At 33.2% G+C, this 18,244-nt stretch overlaps 1 protein-coding gene across 1 annotated transcript; it reads right to left on the reverse strand.

Moving 5' to 3' along the window:
* Nucleotides 1-7,440: 7,440 nt before the first annotated feature.
* On the reverse strand, nucleotides 7,441-15,018 carry LOC127707414 (myb-like protein V). The gene is made up of 3 exons (XM_052211906.1): nucleotides 14,900-15,018; nucleotides 11,547-12,476; nucleotides 7,441-8,966 (listed from the first exon to the last, which is right to left on the reverse strand). Exons 2-3 carry the CDS (start codon nucleotides 12,434-12,436, stop codon nucleotides 8,708-8,710), a joined length of 1,149 nt encoding a protein of 382 aa, XP_052067866.1. The 5' UTR covers nucleotides 12,437-12,476; nucleotides 14,900-15,018; the 3' UTR covers nucleotides 7,441-8,707.
* Between the last annotated feature and the right edge of the window lie 3,226 nt (nucleotides 15,019-18,244).

The raw sequence follows: 18,244 nt of genomic DNA on the forward strand, positions 1-18,244 counted from the left end.
CTGTTATGACGTCACGCCAGGTATGCGATACAGGGTAGGTGATACAGACTGGAAAAAAGAACCTTTATTAGATATACAAAATTGCTGTATTTTGTACTAAATATATGATAAAACGTAATATTAGTCCCTTAAAATTGTTTCATCTATTGAAGGGATATTATATGGGGTTGTCTCTTTCGACCTTTATTAGTTTTACGAATTCGAAGAATCTGTGAATTGTGACTTGTAGCATTCTTGTAATTTTTTAGTTTATTCATTTTTCAAATGTTTGTTTTGTTGAGTCCACTGTGCGAAGGACCCATTCAGTTGTTATTACTGCGATGAGAGGTCATTGGCACAGAAAGACTTACTTGATAAAATTGAGAATGGAAACGGGGAACGCGTCAAAGAGACAACAACCCGACAAAAGAGCAAAAGACAGTTCAAGGCCACCAATGGGTCTTCAACACAGCGAGAAAATCTCGCACCTGGAGGCGGGCTGAGCATACTACACAGGCCATCATAGATATAAAGAGTGGAGATGTAAAATAGTTGAATTATCACCAGCCACTGATTATTATGGTATTCGGTCTTTAATCTATGTGAAGTTGAAACATATGGGAAACAGATATTAATAGATATCAATGTAAAAGTATTTACAAATCCGTCAGCTTTGAAATCGCCGTCAACTGTTAGTACAGCTCATAAAAAAATCAACAAAATAACATAACATAATTACCATCTAAACAGAAGCTGTTTGAAAGATTTCAAAATTCCTAAATTATAAAAATATTGATATGCTTGATGTCGGATAGAAATCGAATACCAATACATCGGGTTGAAAAATCTCTATGCAAAGTCTGAAACTGTTTGAAAATTGAGTTGATATAAGAATATACAAAGCAGACCAAAATTCATCTTTTATTTCGTATTTGAACGTTCCAAAAGCAATAAAAGTCTGATACATGTACATGTTTACGTGCATTTGCATTAGGTCGATTTCTATCCGACGCAGCTCATGTTTAATAATGATGATAATGGTGATAACGAGATTGATATGCAAAGTAGTATTGAACTGTTATTAAAGGTCATAATTTCTTGAAAGAAAACGAACAGCTTGAAACTATAAAACAGTTTGTTTTTAAATGATCCAAGATAAATTGTTTTTAAATAATCCAAGATAAAACTTTGCCACCAAATCAATGTTCGTATCTTTTGTTTTAGATGCAGTTAAACTACCAAGTTCATATAATGTAAGGCAAATGCGATATTTGGATAAAATTAGACAATTATGGCAAATTGGGGGTAAATTGTTCCATGGAAGATTCCTTCGGCATTTGTCTGGAGAAAAATCCACTTATTTTTTTTTAAATGAATGTTCAACATAGTTCAACTTTGAATGTCAAAGTTATAAGCCGACCAGTTGTTACGTATAAAAGTAATAAAATGAAACTTCCGTACATGCTTGAAATTTTTTTGTGAATGGTAGACTGAACAGTTACAAGTGTAGACGGCAAAGAAACTGAATATGTCTTCTAGATCGATGTGCGACGGTGCAGGTATCAATAAATCCCATCGAAAAACTTGTTTTATTACATAAACAAAAATCTAGAATTAAATGTTAGAATGTGTATATTTTATAGATACAGAAATACACTGCAAAAGAAAAATAGAATAATAAAATATGAATTTTAATACTTTATTTTTGAAATTTATATGACTCAATCGGACTATAATCTTTGACATTTTATCTCCATCATCGCGGACGTAAAGCAAACAATAATGCATCTAGTATCATCGCAAACATGACATTGTCACAAATTACAACGCCATTTTGTGTTTGGTTATATATTTTTCAACAATGGACATTATTTTTGTCAATTTTTTTCCTACTCGCATCGATTTTAGACCCATCTTCATGTAACTATACTTCTTGCTAAACAAATTCCTGGTATGATATACATTCACAATGGAGAGCACTGCTTTATGAACTGAGAATTATGAATAGAAGAAAAAAGTGGATAACAAGGAAAAACACAGCAAAACGATATCAAGAGGTCAACAACGATACACATAACCAAACGATATCTAAAGGTAAAAAACGATACACATACAAAACGATATCAAGAGGTCAGCAACGCTACACATAACCACACGATGGCTAGAGGTCAACAACGATACACATAACAACACGATGGCTAGAGACCAGCAACGATACACATAACTTTACGATATCTAGAGACCAACAACGATACACATAACTAAATAATATCTGAGGTCAACAACGATACACATTACCAAACGATATATAGGGACCAGCAACGATACACATAACCAAACGATACACATAACTAAATAATATCTGAGGTCAACAACGATACACATTACCAAACGATACGTAGAGACCAGCAACGATACGCATAACCAAACGATATCTAGAGGACAACAACGATACACATAACCACACGATGTCTAGAGGTCAACAACGATACACATAAGTATACGATATCTAGAGACCAGCAACGATACACATAACCAAACAATATCTGAGGTAAACAACGATACACATAAACACACGATGTCTAGAGGTCAACAACGATACACAAAACTTTACGATATCTAGGGACCAGCAACGATACACATAACCAAACAATATATGAGGTAAACAACGATACACATAACCACACGATGTCTAGAGGTCTACAACGATACACATAACTATACGATTTCTAGGGACCAGCAACGATACACATTACCAAACAATATCTGAGGTAAACAACGATATGCATAACCAGACTGTGTCTTTACAGAATGTCAAACGCTAAATCGCTCTAGTTTTAAATGTACTTTAAAAGGTCTAACATTAACACCAAATTATCCAAATATCAAAAATTTTAAAATACGACATTAGACAACAAATGACGAAGTTCCTGATTTGGGGCCGGCACATGAACATTCTTGCGAGTTAAACTTGTTTCTGTGATCTCCACACTCGCACTATTTAATCTTGATCAGTGAACAAAGAATATGCACATTAAAAGAACATACAATAAAAATAAGTTCAGGGATAGACCTTAACTGTATAATAACAATAGGTCGCATAAACACAAACAAAGCAATAATAAACAATTATGTTGCAAAGAATGCTTATAGTTACGGAAAGTAAGTGCAAAGTTCTCAACCTGTATATATGAAACCATGCCGTACTTAGGTTTTTTACCCCGTAAATATTCAGCATGCCTTCGGAATATACAAATACCGGACGGAGACCAGACTTTATATTATATATGCCATCCTACACACTTATATCGGTGGCTTTACTTTACAGTATATTTTATACAGCAGCGCCATGAGCAGCACAGGAAGTGTACGGTCTTATGCAATTCACAAAACAAAAATGTGCAGAATTCTAATACAGAACAAGAGCGCACACGCTGAAATGTTTCGCCTGCTTTACTTAGCATGTGTGAATTTATGCTGAAAGTCAATAATATGAAGGTTTATCTTCAGCTATCGCATCTATTAAGCATTAACAAAAATCCATGTAAATGAGGTCAAGGTCAGAACCTTGCCAGAGAGAAATTTACACCTGACAATTATACCAAATATAGTAAGCCTATTCCTTGATGTGTCTTAGAAACGGTCCTCGTTACGAAAATTGAACAATGAACCATAACAATGAGGTCAATGCTAGATGAACACTGCCAGACAACACAAAAACCATAAAATCATTCCATACACCAAATATAGTTGACCTTTTGCTTATAGTATCTGAGAAACAGACATAACCATGAAAACTCAACATTGACTACTGAACCATGAAAATGAATTCATGGTCAGATTAACCAAGCCAGACAGACATGTACACCGTAAAATCATTCCAAACACCAAATATCGAAAAACAAATAACATTGTCTAATGAACCATTGAAAAAAAAATCAAGGTCAGATCAGACCTGCCAGACGGACATGTACACCTTACACTCATTCCATATGCCAAATACAGCTGATCTATTGCTAATAGTACCTGAGAAACAGAATAAACCACAACCAAACTAAACCTTTTTTTTTCTTGAAGAAGTTAAAGCATTGAAATAAGGTCAAGGAAAATGGATAAATGACAGACGGAAACTTCTTAACATACGGCATCTGCATACAAGGTATGAAGCATCCAGGTCTTCTACTTTCTGAAATATAAAGCTGTATACAAATAGTTTATGCCGCCACCGTCGCCGCTGGATAGTAATCTATTATGTATGGCATTCTGCGACATTCGCAGACGAGACGAAAACCAACAAAATATTTCAGTTTTTATTACTACCATAAAATAGCTAATTGATGTTGATCCCAAAAATATAAGACGCAATGATTCAACAGCAAAATTATAATTATTATCTGTGTCAATAAGTCTATTAAGTCGAAAAGAAAGATGTAAAGAACAATTCATAATCTTGTTAGCTTCACATGAATAACAATGCCGTATAGAACTGTCTCTGAAATATCTCTTTTCATTGAATTATTCCAAATGGTAAAATCATACTTCTACATTAAATCTCTATAATTTGTGACAAATTAATCATATCTATATCCCGCTGTAAAAGCGGTTTTGTAATGAAAATAATTACGTGCATTTATATCTGAGAAGTCACTGCAAACAAAGGCCAATCGAAACTATTGTGAAATGTACACTCGCAAGGATACACACAACACAGCACCACCAAAAAGCAACGGAAAATTAACAATAGGAAAGGAACAGTTTTTCCGTTTATCGTGGCTTTAGCATGAGAAATTATGATATCAAGGTCTTTTAAAAAAGGACTTGGTTCAATATTGATTTATTAAGTAAAAGACAATTGAGTAGAAACAATTTCATTTTTCTATATTTAGAAAAAAAATCTGTGGGATTTTGGTTATTTTGAATTGTCTATTAGTTTATTACCCATCTTTACAAGACATACTGAAAGCTTAAATCAACGTCTGTTTTTATGTTACACATATCATTCCAAAAAAAAATCACCTTTTTGGATTTAAATGTTAATTCATTTTTGCAACAGTTGAAATTATTTCAGATAAGTATGCCTGAATAAAACACGCTATAAAATCTATCTTGGATTCGTTCAACCTTGATCTGGCTGGCTCTTCTAAAGTTTCTGAAAGGTAACGCTTTACCATGGAATTACCACATCGGAAATATCACGAAGGCAAACAAAACATTAATCTTCATACGACGGAATCTTGGTAAATGCCCAATGATTATAAAACGTCAGGCATATATAACCCTCGCAAGACCAACACTAGAATATGCTAGCAGTGTCTAGGACCCACTTCTCCAAAAACACATACAACAACTGGAAATGGTCCAAAGGAGAGCAGCCATATTTATCAGGCATAAGTAATCTCGAGACCCAGGCATAGTAACATCTTTATCAAAGGACCTAAAACTACCACAATTACAGGAGAGACGAAAAACATCACGTCTACTCTGTTTTTACAAAGTAATCAATCCACCGACTAATTGTCATCCCAATTCCAGAATACTTGATGACACCAGCAAGAATGACGCGTCAGTTCCTTCAAAGACGATTTGTCAGATTAGGATCAAGTTCTGAACAACGAAAACATAGCTTCTTCGTAAGAACCATCACAAACTGGAATGAACTACCGCCTAGCCTATTGGACATTGATTACTATGAGGCATTCAAGACCCACCTTACAGCACACAGATATCCGTAAAACAACACACAAATGTTTTTATTTTTGTTTGGCACCTGTATATATATTTAACACCTGTACATATGATTTTAAAGTGTACATTTTGGATGACACCACAACTTTAATTCAACATATTCGTGTGATGAGTCAACCGACTCTTTACGGATTACCCATGTAGATGTAGATTCTTCTCTCCATGCAGGTTTCGTAGATCTTCCGACAAAGGATGATACGCACTATATTGCTTACTTGTTGTAAATTTTACATTTAATTCAGTACCATTTTCAACCAGTTATTTCAACAATCTTACGAATGTTTAAGGAAAATAATGAATCGTTTATTGTGTTCATGTCTTTCCTCTAGCTTATAAAAAGTCAAGTTCTTGTCGAACACAAAACAACTTTCTACGTAGCCTTTTCTTATTTTTCTTCCAATGATTTAGATATTTTTTTTAGTTTATTGGAGTCACTTTTGGTTTGGGTCGTGGATGGTATTTTCAAAATTTATATTGCATAATGTAATTGGTTATGTCCCTAACCATGATCTCATTTTCATCAAGTTTGTCCTACCTTGGAACTATATAAGTTGTTAGATGTCGACGTCATTGGATTCCCTGAGATGACCACCTAAGAATTTATTTGCCCTACAATCTTTAGCTCAGACATAAACCCAATGAGCTACCCTTAAATAGTTGCTTTCCAAAACTCCAAAAAAATAGAAAACATCATCGTATCAATGTGTATAGGGATTACCATTGAAAAAATATGAACAACATTTGTTCAGAAGTTTATAAGCATTTGCTATCCAATGATTGTTTACTTTCAATGAGAGACCAATACAAATATAGCCATTGTGACAGTTGCTAGTTTTCGTGTCCTTCTATATCTTCTATTGCGTATAAAATATCCCAAAATTGGCTTTGACCAATATTAAAGACATGTTCTCCTGATTAGTTTTAAACAACAGGGGGAAAAGCGCCTGATTGTAATTAATGCTGCTACTTAATTCGGTTTTTATTCCTGTTTTCCAATTTGGAAGCTCTTGTTCATTAATATTCTACACTGAATATCTTGTCATTGGTAATCTTCTTTCACGAAAGCAAAGCATCTAACTGTCATAAAATTTGTAAAGTGATTATTATAAAAAAAGAAGATTTGGTATGATTGCCAATGAGACAACTATAAACAAGAGACCATCTGGTTAATGTCACCGTACGGCCTTTAACAATGAGCAAACCCATTCTGCATAGCAAGCTTAAAAAATGCATTGACAAGACGAAATGTAAAACGAGAAAACCAACGGCCCGATTTATGTACAAACCATTAAACGAAAAACAAATAGGATATACAGCAAAAAACGACAGCAACTGAATAACAAACTTTTGACCCTTAACAGGCACATACATAACATGGCGGTGTAGCACATGTTTGCCAGCGGTGTAACAGCACAACATAAGAACAAAATGTAAAAATCAATTAAAAAGAGCTTGACTCATAAGATCAATACAAAGCACAAAAACAAATAACAAAAAGACTAAAGACACAACCTGCAGACCTGAGAGTTCTTGCAGTTACTGAAAGATAGTTCAAAGCCAATAACAACTTATAAAAAAATCACGTATCCACAACAAAATATAGGAATATTAATCAGTACACATGTCTGCTCGTCCTGAATATGTATGAAATATTTGCCACTGGGTGATAAGCAAACAACAATTAATCAACTACATGTAATTAATCAAGCCAAGAACTGCAATTCAAATTTAATGTTTTTACTTAAGAAAATAACAAGTGCATGTACAATTATGTACTTTAATAAAAACAAATATATCACAGTCGTGCTATAAATGAAAGACTTTTATATCCTTTGGATTTTTAAAAGCTGATCTTGATGTAAGAATTCTGAAAATGTGAAAAGTGATGTGAAATAACATTTAGAACCAGGCATTCTCAGATTGATTTACAAGTAAATGTGTCTGGTCTGTTAAAAAGACACCAATAGATGGTCCAGGCTAAAACATAACAATATTTGAATGTGTTAAAAGACAGTCAATGGTATAAATCAGACTATAATATTTGAAGCCTGTGATTTTTAACAAAGGGAAATTGTGTCGTAAAATCAAATTCTTAGAGGTTAACAACCTTCCTATAGATCGTAAATCTTAGGCACCAATAAAATTTAAATATCATGTGCGTAGTTGTTAATAAAAAGGGAGCATACTAGCATTCAATAATAAACTTATTGCCTTTTCAATGTTAAAAATAAAATTAACAATAATAATGAATTTCTGTAATCCACAGATTAGTTATTGACTTTATACCATTTTGTATGACATCGATATTCGCACTGTTTTCAAACTGACAAAAATAACGAAAAAAGCAATGTTTCTGTCCATTTTTCATCGATAAATTACTCTGAAACGATTCTGTTGTACAATGCTAACATGTAAGCAAAATTAATGACTCTGGCTCGATTGACTATATGACCAGTTTTCTTGTGATTATAGCGCACCTCTTAAATTTTTAACAAAATAGTCGCTGTTAAATCATTTCCAAATTAATTGTTTCAAATGGAAACATTGAGCCTCAAGTTATTAAAGAAAAGACTATTAAAAGAAACAAAACGGTAACATTTGCTCCTACGTGTATAGAAATAATCTAAAATAGATATTTTATAGCTCATGCTATATCGTTATAGCCTAGGAAAACTATCTTTATGTAAACCTTAAAGCGCATCATACAACCATTGTCATAAAACATTGTCGTATTATCATGGAATTGAAGTTCATCTTAGTATACTTTTCAAATAGAAAAAATATTCTGGAATATTATTTTAGCTGGAAGACATATAACAGCATATAATATGTGTTCCAACAGGAACAGATATTCTAGTATTATTTATAAGTTGCCAAAGGAACTTCTGTTAGCAGGAACAAATATACGTCGACAATATGCTTTATGATAATGACAATATATCATATACAGAGTGAACATTTAAATTATAAATGATAGGGCTTTCTATGGAATGTCTTTCTGACTTTTCGATGACCTTGATGTGTATTGTGCTAATACAGAATCTACAGAACCAATACTGACATTTGATTGGTCCGAATCATGTTCTTCATTTTGATTGTTATGTACATCACTTGATGCATACATGGAGGACAAAATCTGAGAATTCTTATTTCCAGATCTTTCTTGTTCATTTCGTAGAGAGTTTAAAACCTTTTTCTTTTTCTTTTTGCGTTTTGTCTTCTTCTCGACTGTATTGTTATTACTGTAAAAAAAATTGCTATGAATGTATAGTATTGATGCATTACAATTTTTACATTTGAAAACAAAATTTCGCGATATCTAGGACCAAACGTGACTGTTCTTGTGTGTGTTTTTTTCTCTCTCTCGCATTTTTACATTGTCACTTATGAACTTCAATAATAAAGATCAAATTTACGCAAGGGAACATGTTTAACTCCGCAACATTTGGTTTGTGACTGTCCCAAGTCAGGACCCCATATAAATTCAGTGTTTGTTGTTTGTTGCTGTCTATCATATTTGATGTTCGTTTATTGTTTTATACACATAGCAGGTCGTTAGTTTTTTTAGTTACATTTGTCATGCTAGGGATTGTATTGCTGGCTATGTGGAATGGTTTTGTTCATTGTTGAAGGCCGTACGGTGATCTATAGTTAATAAATTAATTCTGTATCATTTGGTTTCTGGTAGAAGATATCTCATTGGTAGTCATACCACATCCTCTTATTTTCATATCAAGAAATGTCAACTCCAATTTATTTTTCTAATGGCTGTATATTTCTAATCTTATTAAATTAATTTGTTTTTAAAATTTAATAAAAAAAAAGTCCAGTAAATATGATTATTCACAATTTCCGTGTTTTTTATGTATACAATAAAAGTACAAGATCAAATGAAAAAAAAACAATTTGAATTTGCCTTCGTGACTTTATTTTGGCAAAATTGTTAATCTTTGCTACATATCATTTGATTTTTAATTTTTTTACCTCAAGCATCATTTGTATTTGGTTGTTCCTTTGATATATACAAACAATAGAAAAATAGTTGTTTTTGGTACGAGCGTATTGCACTTGCGCCAATTTTGAAAAAATCTTTTGCACCAAAACTGTATATTTTCCTTGCGCCATTTTGGAACAGGTTCTTGATAATTAACCGTTTAATATGTTAATCTAAAGACAGCAGGTCAGTGGTTGTCGAAGGTTTAGATGTAAATACTGGAAAAGCTCATTGATTTAACAAATATTGATGCGACAAGATGGATCTTTCGCACACCGAGACAAACCGAGTTAAATATTCAATAATCTTTGGTGGACATTCTTGTCGGTCATGAAAACGAGGAATTTGTTTATGATAAGTACCAGATGTATGGTAGAGGTGAAATTACATGGTCACGGTGTATTAGAATTAGTGATTACAAATACTTATCAGAATCATGTTAAAACACTGTTTTATGTCAAACTGTTATAGGGTATAAACTGTTCTAAAGGTGTCAGGAAAAACAGTTTCTGGCAGATTTTAAGAGAGGAAAGAACTGATTTCAACTGCAATGTCACCAATGACTCATTAAGAGTTCCCTTCACGGGGTTTACTGCCGGAAGGAAGAAGTCTAGGTGACCATATTCAAGTGAAATTGAAATTAAGGGCGCTGCATAGACTTGAATTTCAGCCTCGTATTCCTTGAAATTGACCCTGATTGACAACTCAAAACTTAGAAAAATTGATCATTTCACAAACAGAGTTTTTTTTCCAATCCAAACACTACTCCTTGAATATGTGGAATGGAAAGACTGAAATTATCATTTCACAAGTTATACCGTCTCCAACACCAATGGTTACAAGATTTTAGTTTCTAAAGTTATACGACATATTTCCACTCATTCATAGTCCCACATGTCCACTGTTTCCCATTTAGCATTACTGCAGTCAAGAAGACTGATGTGATGCATCTTCTTATGTGATGTGGTGGCGGTATATTTATAACAAGAGAAATAATTGGCATCTTCTTATATCTATGAAACATTTATTTTGAAAATGAGTGAGCAATCAATTTTTTGGCTTTGAATTTAGGCAAATTTTTTTTTAGCTAAGGTTGCAATTTTGGACCAATAAAATTGACTCCAAATAGCCTAATATTTGTTTTACTTAGAAATTCAGTATTTCCGGTCTTTGAATATGTAATTTCACAAAATTTTGAAGACGTATACCTCATCAGGCCAGAACATTGATAAATCCATTACGTGTGTCAAATTAGCCTACTATCTGACTTTACATAAAAAGGCCGGTGTGATTTAATTTGGTCACCTTCTTAGTAAAAATTGAATTTAAGTATAATTATTTAAGAAAACGTACATAACATTCAAAAGATGACATACATGTATTTATCCTGATTTACCCCTGAAAACATTAAGAGTCTTGTGATTCTTCATCACGCACAATTACTCAGTCCTTAGTTGCGTCACATTCGCCACCAGCACTGTGCTGGTATAGTCATTTTATTGGCCTTGACACTACCAACCAGATTTTATTCTGGAATCGTGTGACAGGTGGGGATTTGCTTACTCAGAATCGACACAAACTGACATGTTCATTTTTTGGCGTCATACTGGATTGTAAGATAAATGATCATCGTCTCGTGTACATTTGAAACAGACGACCAGAAAGGAGATAAGTTTACAAAGTGCACAATGTTTGAGAAAAGGAGAGTTTACACCAAAACTGATGACATCATCTATACTTTAAGAGTGTTAAGAGTGTAACACTTTTTCTAATGAAAGAAAATTCTTCTTACTTGAAAAATGAAGGTTAAAACTTTGTATACTTTTACCTCTGTTTTTCTGTTTCCACTGGGTTGCTGGTCTCAGTTACTCTATTTTCACTTTCTTTATTTTTTTTCTTTTTCTTGTCACTTTCGCATTCCGAATTATGGGTGGATTTAGTGTTTTGATCCTTATTTTGATTAATCTCGTAAAGGGATTCCGAAACCAATGTCTTACTAATCACTGTTTCGTTATCAGATAGTTTTTCTTTCTGATTTCTTTTCTTGCCTCTTTTTTTCTTCCTCCTAAACTCCTGAAGAGCTTCATATGACTTCACAACTTCAAAGTGGTTTGTACCTGCATCGTTCGAATCTTCATCGAATGAGTCAGTGTTAACTGGTCTGAGGTTACGACTCCTAGGGGACGAAATTATATCAAACTTTCGCTCAATACTACCTGTCAACGATTTTCTCAGTTCAGATTCGCTAGCTGTACCATCCGTCTCTGATTCGGGTTTAACTTCTGTTTTTGGTGGAATATTGTCCATCCTATCTCGCTCTGTGGCTAAACCGTTTTGCCTGGATTTTGAATTATTTTCACTTTGAGGATCTTTCACCTTTTCACCTTTTAAACTCCCAGACCTACTTCTGTCAGACCGCAAGTGGCGAGCAGAACCCATCGGTGATAAATGCATTTCTAAATCTGGAGAAATAAACGGTTTCCAATGAAACCTTAGTAAACAACCAAGTAAAAGCAAAATAAATGCTATTCCCAAGATTATAATTCCAACAACATGTAGAGCACCGTATTTCGGGAAGGCATTTTTTTCTGCGAAAGCTACAAACGTAATCGTAAAGCCCGGTATCATCATTGGAATTGCAATTGTTATCATACAGGGTCCAATCATAGATTTGATTTGATCACACCAATATTTCTTTTTTTCATCTTCTGTTGACATTGTTCTCAAATTTGTAATTATGTCTGATGTTACTGGTTACCTGTTTAGAAATCAAATATTTACTAGATCAATAGGGAGAAAAATGACTTCAAGTAAGTATATAGTAAAGTTCTTAGAAATCATTGGTAATCAATGCTGGCTGGTATAGCGAAGATAATTAATTTATATTGTTTCTCTCATTTCTACAAGAATTATTGATAATCAATTACGTATTCATCTTTTACCCTGATAAGTCTTTGACTCATTGTCCAAAGGGGCCAGATATTTGCCTTTGATCACCAAATAAATCACGGTACTAATCTACAAGGCTAAATAAACAAGTCATTAAGGGAATGACTTTTGGCCAAAATTTTGACTTCCAAAAGTATATAGGCTCTTAAGAGCCAATGATTAATAAGCTGGATAATGTAAACTGCTAACGTTTATTTCCATTGAAGGAACTGATGTACATATATCTTTGATTAAAAATATCCAACAAAGAGACCATTTTGGATTTTAAATCGTCACCAAAATCATATAGTTGAGGAATAGAGTTTTTATCGTTATCAAATACGAAAATTTTTCAGGAAAATTAAAGTTGTGTGCGAGTATTTCCGGGTACGAATATGAAACTTTTATTTCGATTCGGTTCACACATAATTGATTACAGTTCAAACATAAGCTCTTGGGAGCTTTTTACCGAATAAAGATAACATATACATAACATAAAGAGCATGCAGATAAAATATTTATCATGTGTAGGTAGCATATGAGCTGCGTCGGATAGAAATCGACCTTATGCAAATGAATATCAATACATTTGTTAACCTTTTTCGGGTTGAAAAAGCTCTATGCAAATTCTGTAACTGCTTGAAAATTGAGTTGATTTTAGAAACCTACAAAACAGACCCAATTCATCTTTTATTTCGTATTTGAATGTTTCAAAAATCAATCAAAGTTTTATACATGTACATGTATACGTGCTCTTGCAAAAGATCGATTTCTATCCGACGCAGCTCATATATTAAAATGCATAGATACAGCACAGGCATATTGAATTACATGCAAAGCACTTCTTAAAATTTTTAACCACATTTAAAAATGCTAAAACTGAAGCATATTTAAAATTTATCTATTATTATTGCTAATGAAACTTTTTATTTAAGATGGTTAACAAAGTTGCAAACTTTAAAGTCTATCACATCACCATTAACACATTATCATAATGCTCAAGTCATATATAAGAATCAGCTTTTTTCTCTATGAATTTTTTTTTTTACCCGATTTGTGATAATCAATCAGAAGCAATAAGTTGGCCATAAGAATGTCTTGAATTTCGACAACATCACAAAATCTGATGAGGTCCATCTAAGCAACATTTCAACTTAGTTTGGTTACAATAGCTGATGGATTCTTATGACCAGGTGAGCTAAGAACGTCAGTGTGGTCCACAAAATATTGTTCACGTATACAGAGGGTTTTTGAGAATTTAACCTACATTGATGGATTCAATGATAGTGTCAATACTGTATGTGTGTGGTCTTAAGCTTGTTGTAACATGACAACTGTACAAATACTGAGTGATAATAGAAACGCAACACCTACTTAAATTTTCCATTTAATAAATATTCATACATACACTACAGATCTTCCATGGAAGTTGACCAATCTTTGTAAGGTTTTATAGATTTCTTCAATCTGATTAAAATACAGATCCTGTATCCAAGCTTCGCTTACAAGGTTCTGAAAACATTCAGTTCTACTTTCTGTTTTAAAGACCTTTCAGGATCCTCTGGTTTAGTCGGATTAATACACACCTTCAAACATTTGACGACTATAGAATTTCATTAGCTCATGTCATCATGTAATAATTACCAGAACAGAAAGTTGTCAGATCCGTGTAAGCAAAGCTTGAATACAGGATCTGTATTTTTGTCAAATTCAGATTTCTTAGGACATGCATACAAAGCATGTCAACCGTATAACTAAGTCCTATATCGAACTTCAAGGTGATGAAAACGTATGCATCTGGTTACACGTTGCTTAAACGGTGAGGCCAAACTGGATGGGTATCATGTAGCAAAATATTTGAAGACTGTCTTTAAAGAACTATTTTGTTTTTCATTCAAAAAGAGGACCGTTGGGAACTAGGAATGTGATATGCTACGTTTCCAACGGCCCTCAGTATATATTTCTATATTAAACTTAAAACAAGCTTACTTCAAACTGCAAATACTTTTTCAATATCAGTTGGATTTTTCTTTTCTTTTCTTTTTTTTGTTGTTGTATATTAGAGATTAGAAAAAAAGAAAATGGAGAGAAAATGTTTAAAACCTTGTCAAAAATAACGTAGCAAAAATAACCTCAAGATCTCACACTAAATATTACACGACAGTAAAAATATCATAACAGAAAATTTATCCTCTTGAGGTTATCACTATGATTTCACAGTCTTTAAGTAAGACAATTTATTACACTACTTACCGGTAAATGTCAACAATATACATTATGTCAGCCATGTTTCTTGTAATAGTTTTAAATTTATTTATTGAATGCAAAATTTAAATATCTCCGACAAAAAACCAGTGAAGCATACTGTAAACTGTCATTAAAAGAAAGACAACTCTACCATCATACTAGTTTGCTATCATTTAATTAATCCATCGTCAACGTCGGACTGCTTTGGTATCAATTCGATTTCGCTTGACATTTTTGCTGAGTAAAAAAAAACTGAAACATTGTTTTTATACATTGACTTTCGAAATTGCCACACGAAATAAGTGTTAACATTTCTTATTTATCAATTTTAGTTATACAATATACATAAACTGACGTGAACGCTTTTCAATAATATTCTTTTTTATGCCCCACCTACGATATTAGAGGGGCATTATGTTTTTCGGTCTATGCGTCCGTTCGTTCGTTCGTCTGTCCGTCCGTCCGTCCGGCCGTCTGTCTGTCCCGCTTCAGGTTAAAGTTTTTGGTCAAGGCAGTTTTTGATGAAGTTGAAGTCCAATCAACTTGAAACTTAGTACACATGTTCCCTATGATATGATCTGTCTAATTTTAATGCCAAATTAGAGTTTTGATCCAAATTTCACGGTCCACTGAACATAGAAAATGATAGTGCGAGTGGGGAATCCGTGTACTATGGACACATTCTTGTTTATATATAAAATAATGTAAATGTTAACGACAGTCTGAATGTTCAAAAAAAAGAAAGAAATACAAATACAACTCAGTGAACGAAACTGCAGACACAAGAACGTCTGTTTGATCAAATGATATTTTACTAAGAGATTAACAGAATTATACGAACCTAGAATCAATGACATACGCGAGGATTTCAATGTTCATTTTCAACTTTCTCTCCGTGAAATTATGTCATCTGGTCTAACCAAAAGTATCTCAGTTGATCAATACGACGGTTAATTCAAGAAGTCAACGCATTAGATATCACTTACAAGAGGAAATGCTTACTGTGTCAACGCCTCAGATATCACTTACAGGAGGAAATACTTACCCTGTAAACGAATCAGGTATCACTTACAACAGGAAATGCTTACCTTGTCAATACACCAGATATCACTTACGGGAGGAAATGCTTACCCTGTCGTTGCATCAGATATTACTTATATCATAAAATGCTTACCCTATCAACGAATCAGATATCACTTACAACAGGAATGCTTACCCTGTCAACGCATTAGATATAACTTACAGCGGGAAATGCTGACACCGTCAACGCATTAGATTCACATCATTTTTGGTCATGTGATTTCGACTGTTTTCACTATAACCTTATTTATCTTTCTCTATTCTGAACTAACTTTGGTACATTTCTTTCATACTTGCTTGATAAAGCAATTTGCGTAGGAATACTGAAATGGGTAAAACAATGCTTGTATTTAAAAAAAATGTCACCATCGAAGGTATAGAAGTTTTGGCGTATTATTCTACATAAATGAATGATTATACACACAGGTGATATCTGAGTGTGCTGCAAAGGAATGCTGGTAATAAAATTATACCCTTTTTCCCATTCTTTGTGGAAAAGACATCATTGTACATCGTGTAACACTGTTTGTTATTGTTATGAATCTCTGTAACTTTTCAAATAAAGCCAAACTATAGTAACTGTAACAAGTTATCAAATAAAGAAGCCAGACTATAGTAACTGTACAAGTTATCAAATAAAGCCAGACTATAGTAACTGTACAAGTTATCAAATAAAGCCAGACTATAGTAACTGTAACAAGTTATCAAATAAAGCCAGACTATAGTAACTGTAACAAGTTATCAAATAGAGCCAGACTATAGTAACTGTAACAAGTGATCAAATAAAGCCAGACTATAGTAACTGTAACCAGTTATCAAATAAAGCCAGACTATAGTAACTGTAACAAGTTATCAAATAGAGCCAGACTATAGTAACTGTAACAAGTTATCAAATAAAGCCAGACTATAGTAACTGTAACAAGTTATCAAATAAAGCCAGACTATAGTAACTGTAACAAGTTATCAAATAGAGCCAGACTATAGTAACTGTAACAAGTTATCAAATAAAGAAGCCAGACTATAGTTACTGTAACAAGTGATCAAATAAAGCCAGACTATAGTAACTGTAACAAGTGATCAAATAAAGCCAGACTATAGTAACTGTAACAAGTTATCAAATAAAGAAGCCAGACTATAGTAACTGTAACAAGTGATCAAATAAAGCCAGACTATAGTAACTGTAACCAGTTATCAAATAAAGCCAGACTATAGTAACTGTAACAAGTGATCAAATAAAGCCAGACTATAGTAACTGTAACAAGTGATCAAATAAAGCCAGACTATAGTAACTGTAACCAGTTATCAAATAAAGCCAGACTATAGTAACTGTAACAAGTTATCAAATAGAGCCAGACTATAGTAACTGTAACAAGTTATCAAATAAAGAAGCCAGACTATAGTAACTGTAACAAGTGATCAAATAAAGCCAGACTATAGTAACTGTAACAAGTGATCAAATAAAGCCAGACTATAGTAACTGTAACAAGTTATCAAATAAAGAAGCCAGACTATAGTAACTGTAACAAGTGATCAAATAAAGCCAGACTATAGTAACTGTAACTAGTGATCAAATAAAGAAGCCAGACTATAGTAACTGTAACTTGTTATCAAATAAAGCCAGACTATAGTAACTGTAACAAGTTATCAAATAAAGCCAGACTTTAGTAACTGTAACAAGTGATCAAATAAAGCCAGACTATAGTAACTGTAACAAGTTATCAAATAAAGCCAGACTTTAGTAACTGTAACCAGTTATCAAATCAGTTGATTGCTGTTACCAAATTTGAAAAAAAATACATTGGTTTATTTGAATCCGTTGCTCTCAGATCTGAGAAAAAAATGAACGATTTGTAGACACTTCTGAAAAACAAGGAGCTTATGAAGCCTATAATAAACAGCTAGGCCAAATCGCATGATACGCCCTTCTGATGCATATCAAAATTGTTGCGAGAATAAAATGGAGTATTTAGGAGGCATCTTATAAGAAAATAGAAAAATTGATCTGTTAAAAACCTTGTATGAGGTTATCCTGAGGCGTATAAATATTGGCCAAAAAATTACTTTTGAAAGTCCCAAAACTTTGTAGCGACAAACCAGAAAATTTCCAAAAATCAAGAGACAGCCTACGATTACCAATCCTAACAATAGTGTAAAGTGTGTAGTAATTGGATCCAACCATGTAATTAGCCAGAGCTAGTGCGTGGCATGTACAAAAATGCCTGAATTCTGACAGTTCAAGCCCCATTACTCTGGATTTGTAAATCTGAAAAT

Source organism: Mytilus californianus, unplaced genomic scaffold (genome assembly GCF_021869535.1).
Source record: "Mytilus californianus isolate M0D057914Y unplaced genomic scaffold, xbMytCali1.0.p SCAF_7, whole genome shotgun sequence".
NCBI classification, from domain to species: domain Eukaryota; kingdom Metazoa; phylum Mollusca; class Bivalvia; order Mytilida; family Mytilidae; genus Mytilus; species Mytilus californianus.

Coding starts and splice junctions, on each gene's coding strand:
- LOC127707414 (XM_052211906.1), bottom strand. CDS start 12,436: ATGTCAACAGAAGATGAAAAAAAGAAATATTGGTGTGATCAAATCAAA. Junction 8,967..11,546: donor GTGGAAACAGAAAAACAGAG/GTAAAAGTATAC, acceptor TTTTTTTTACAG/TAATAACAATACAGTCGAGA.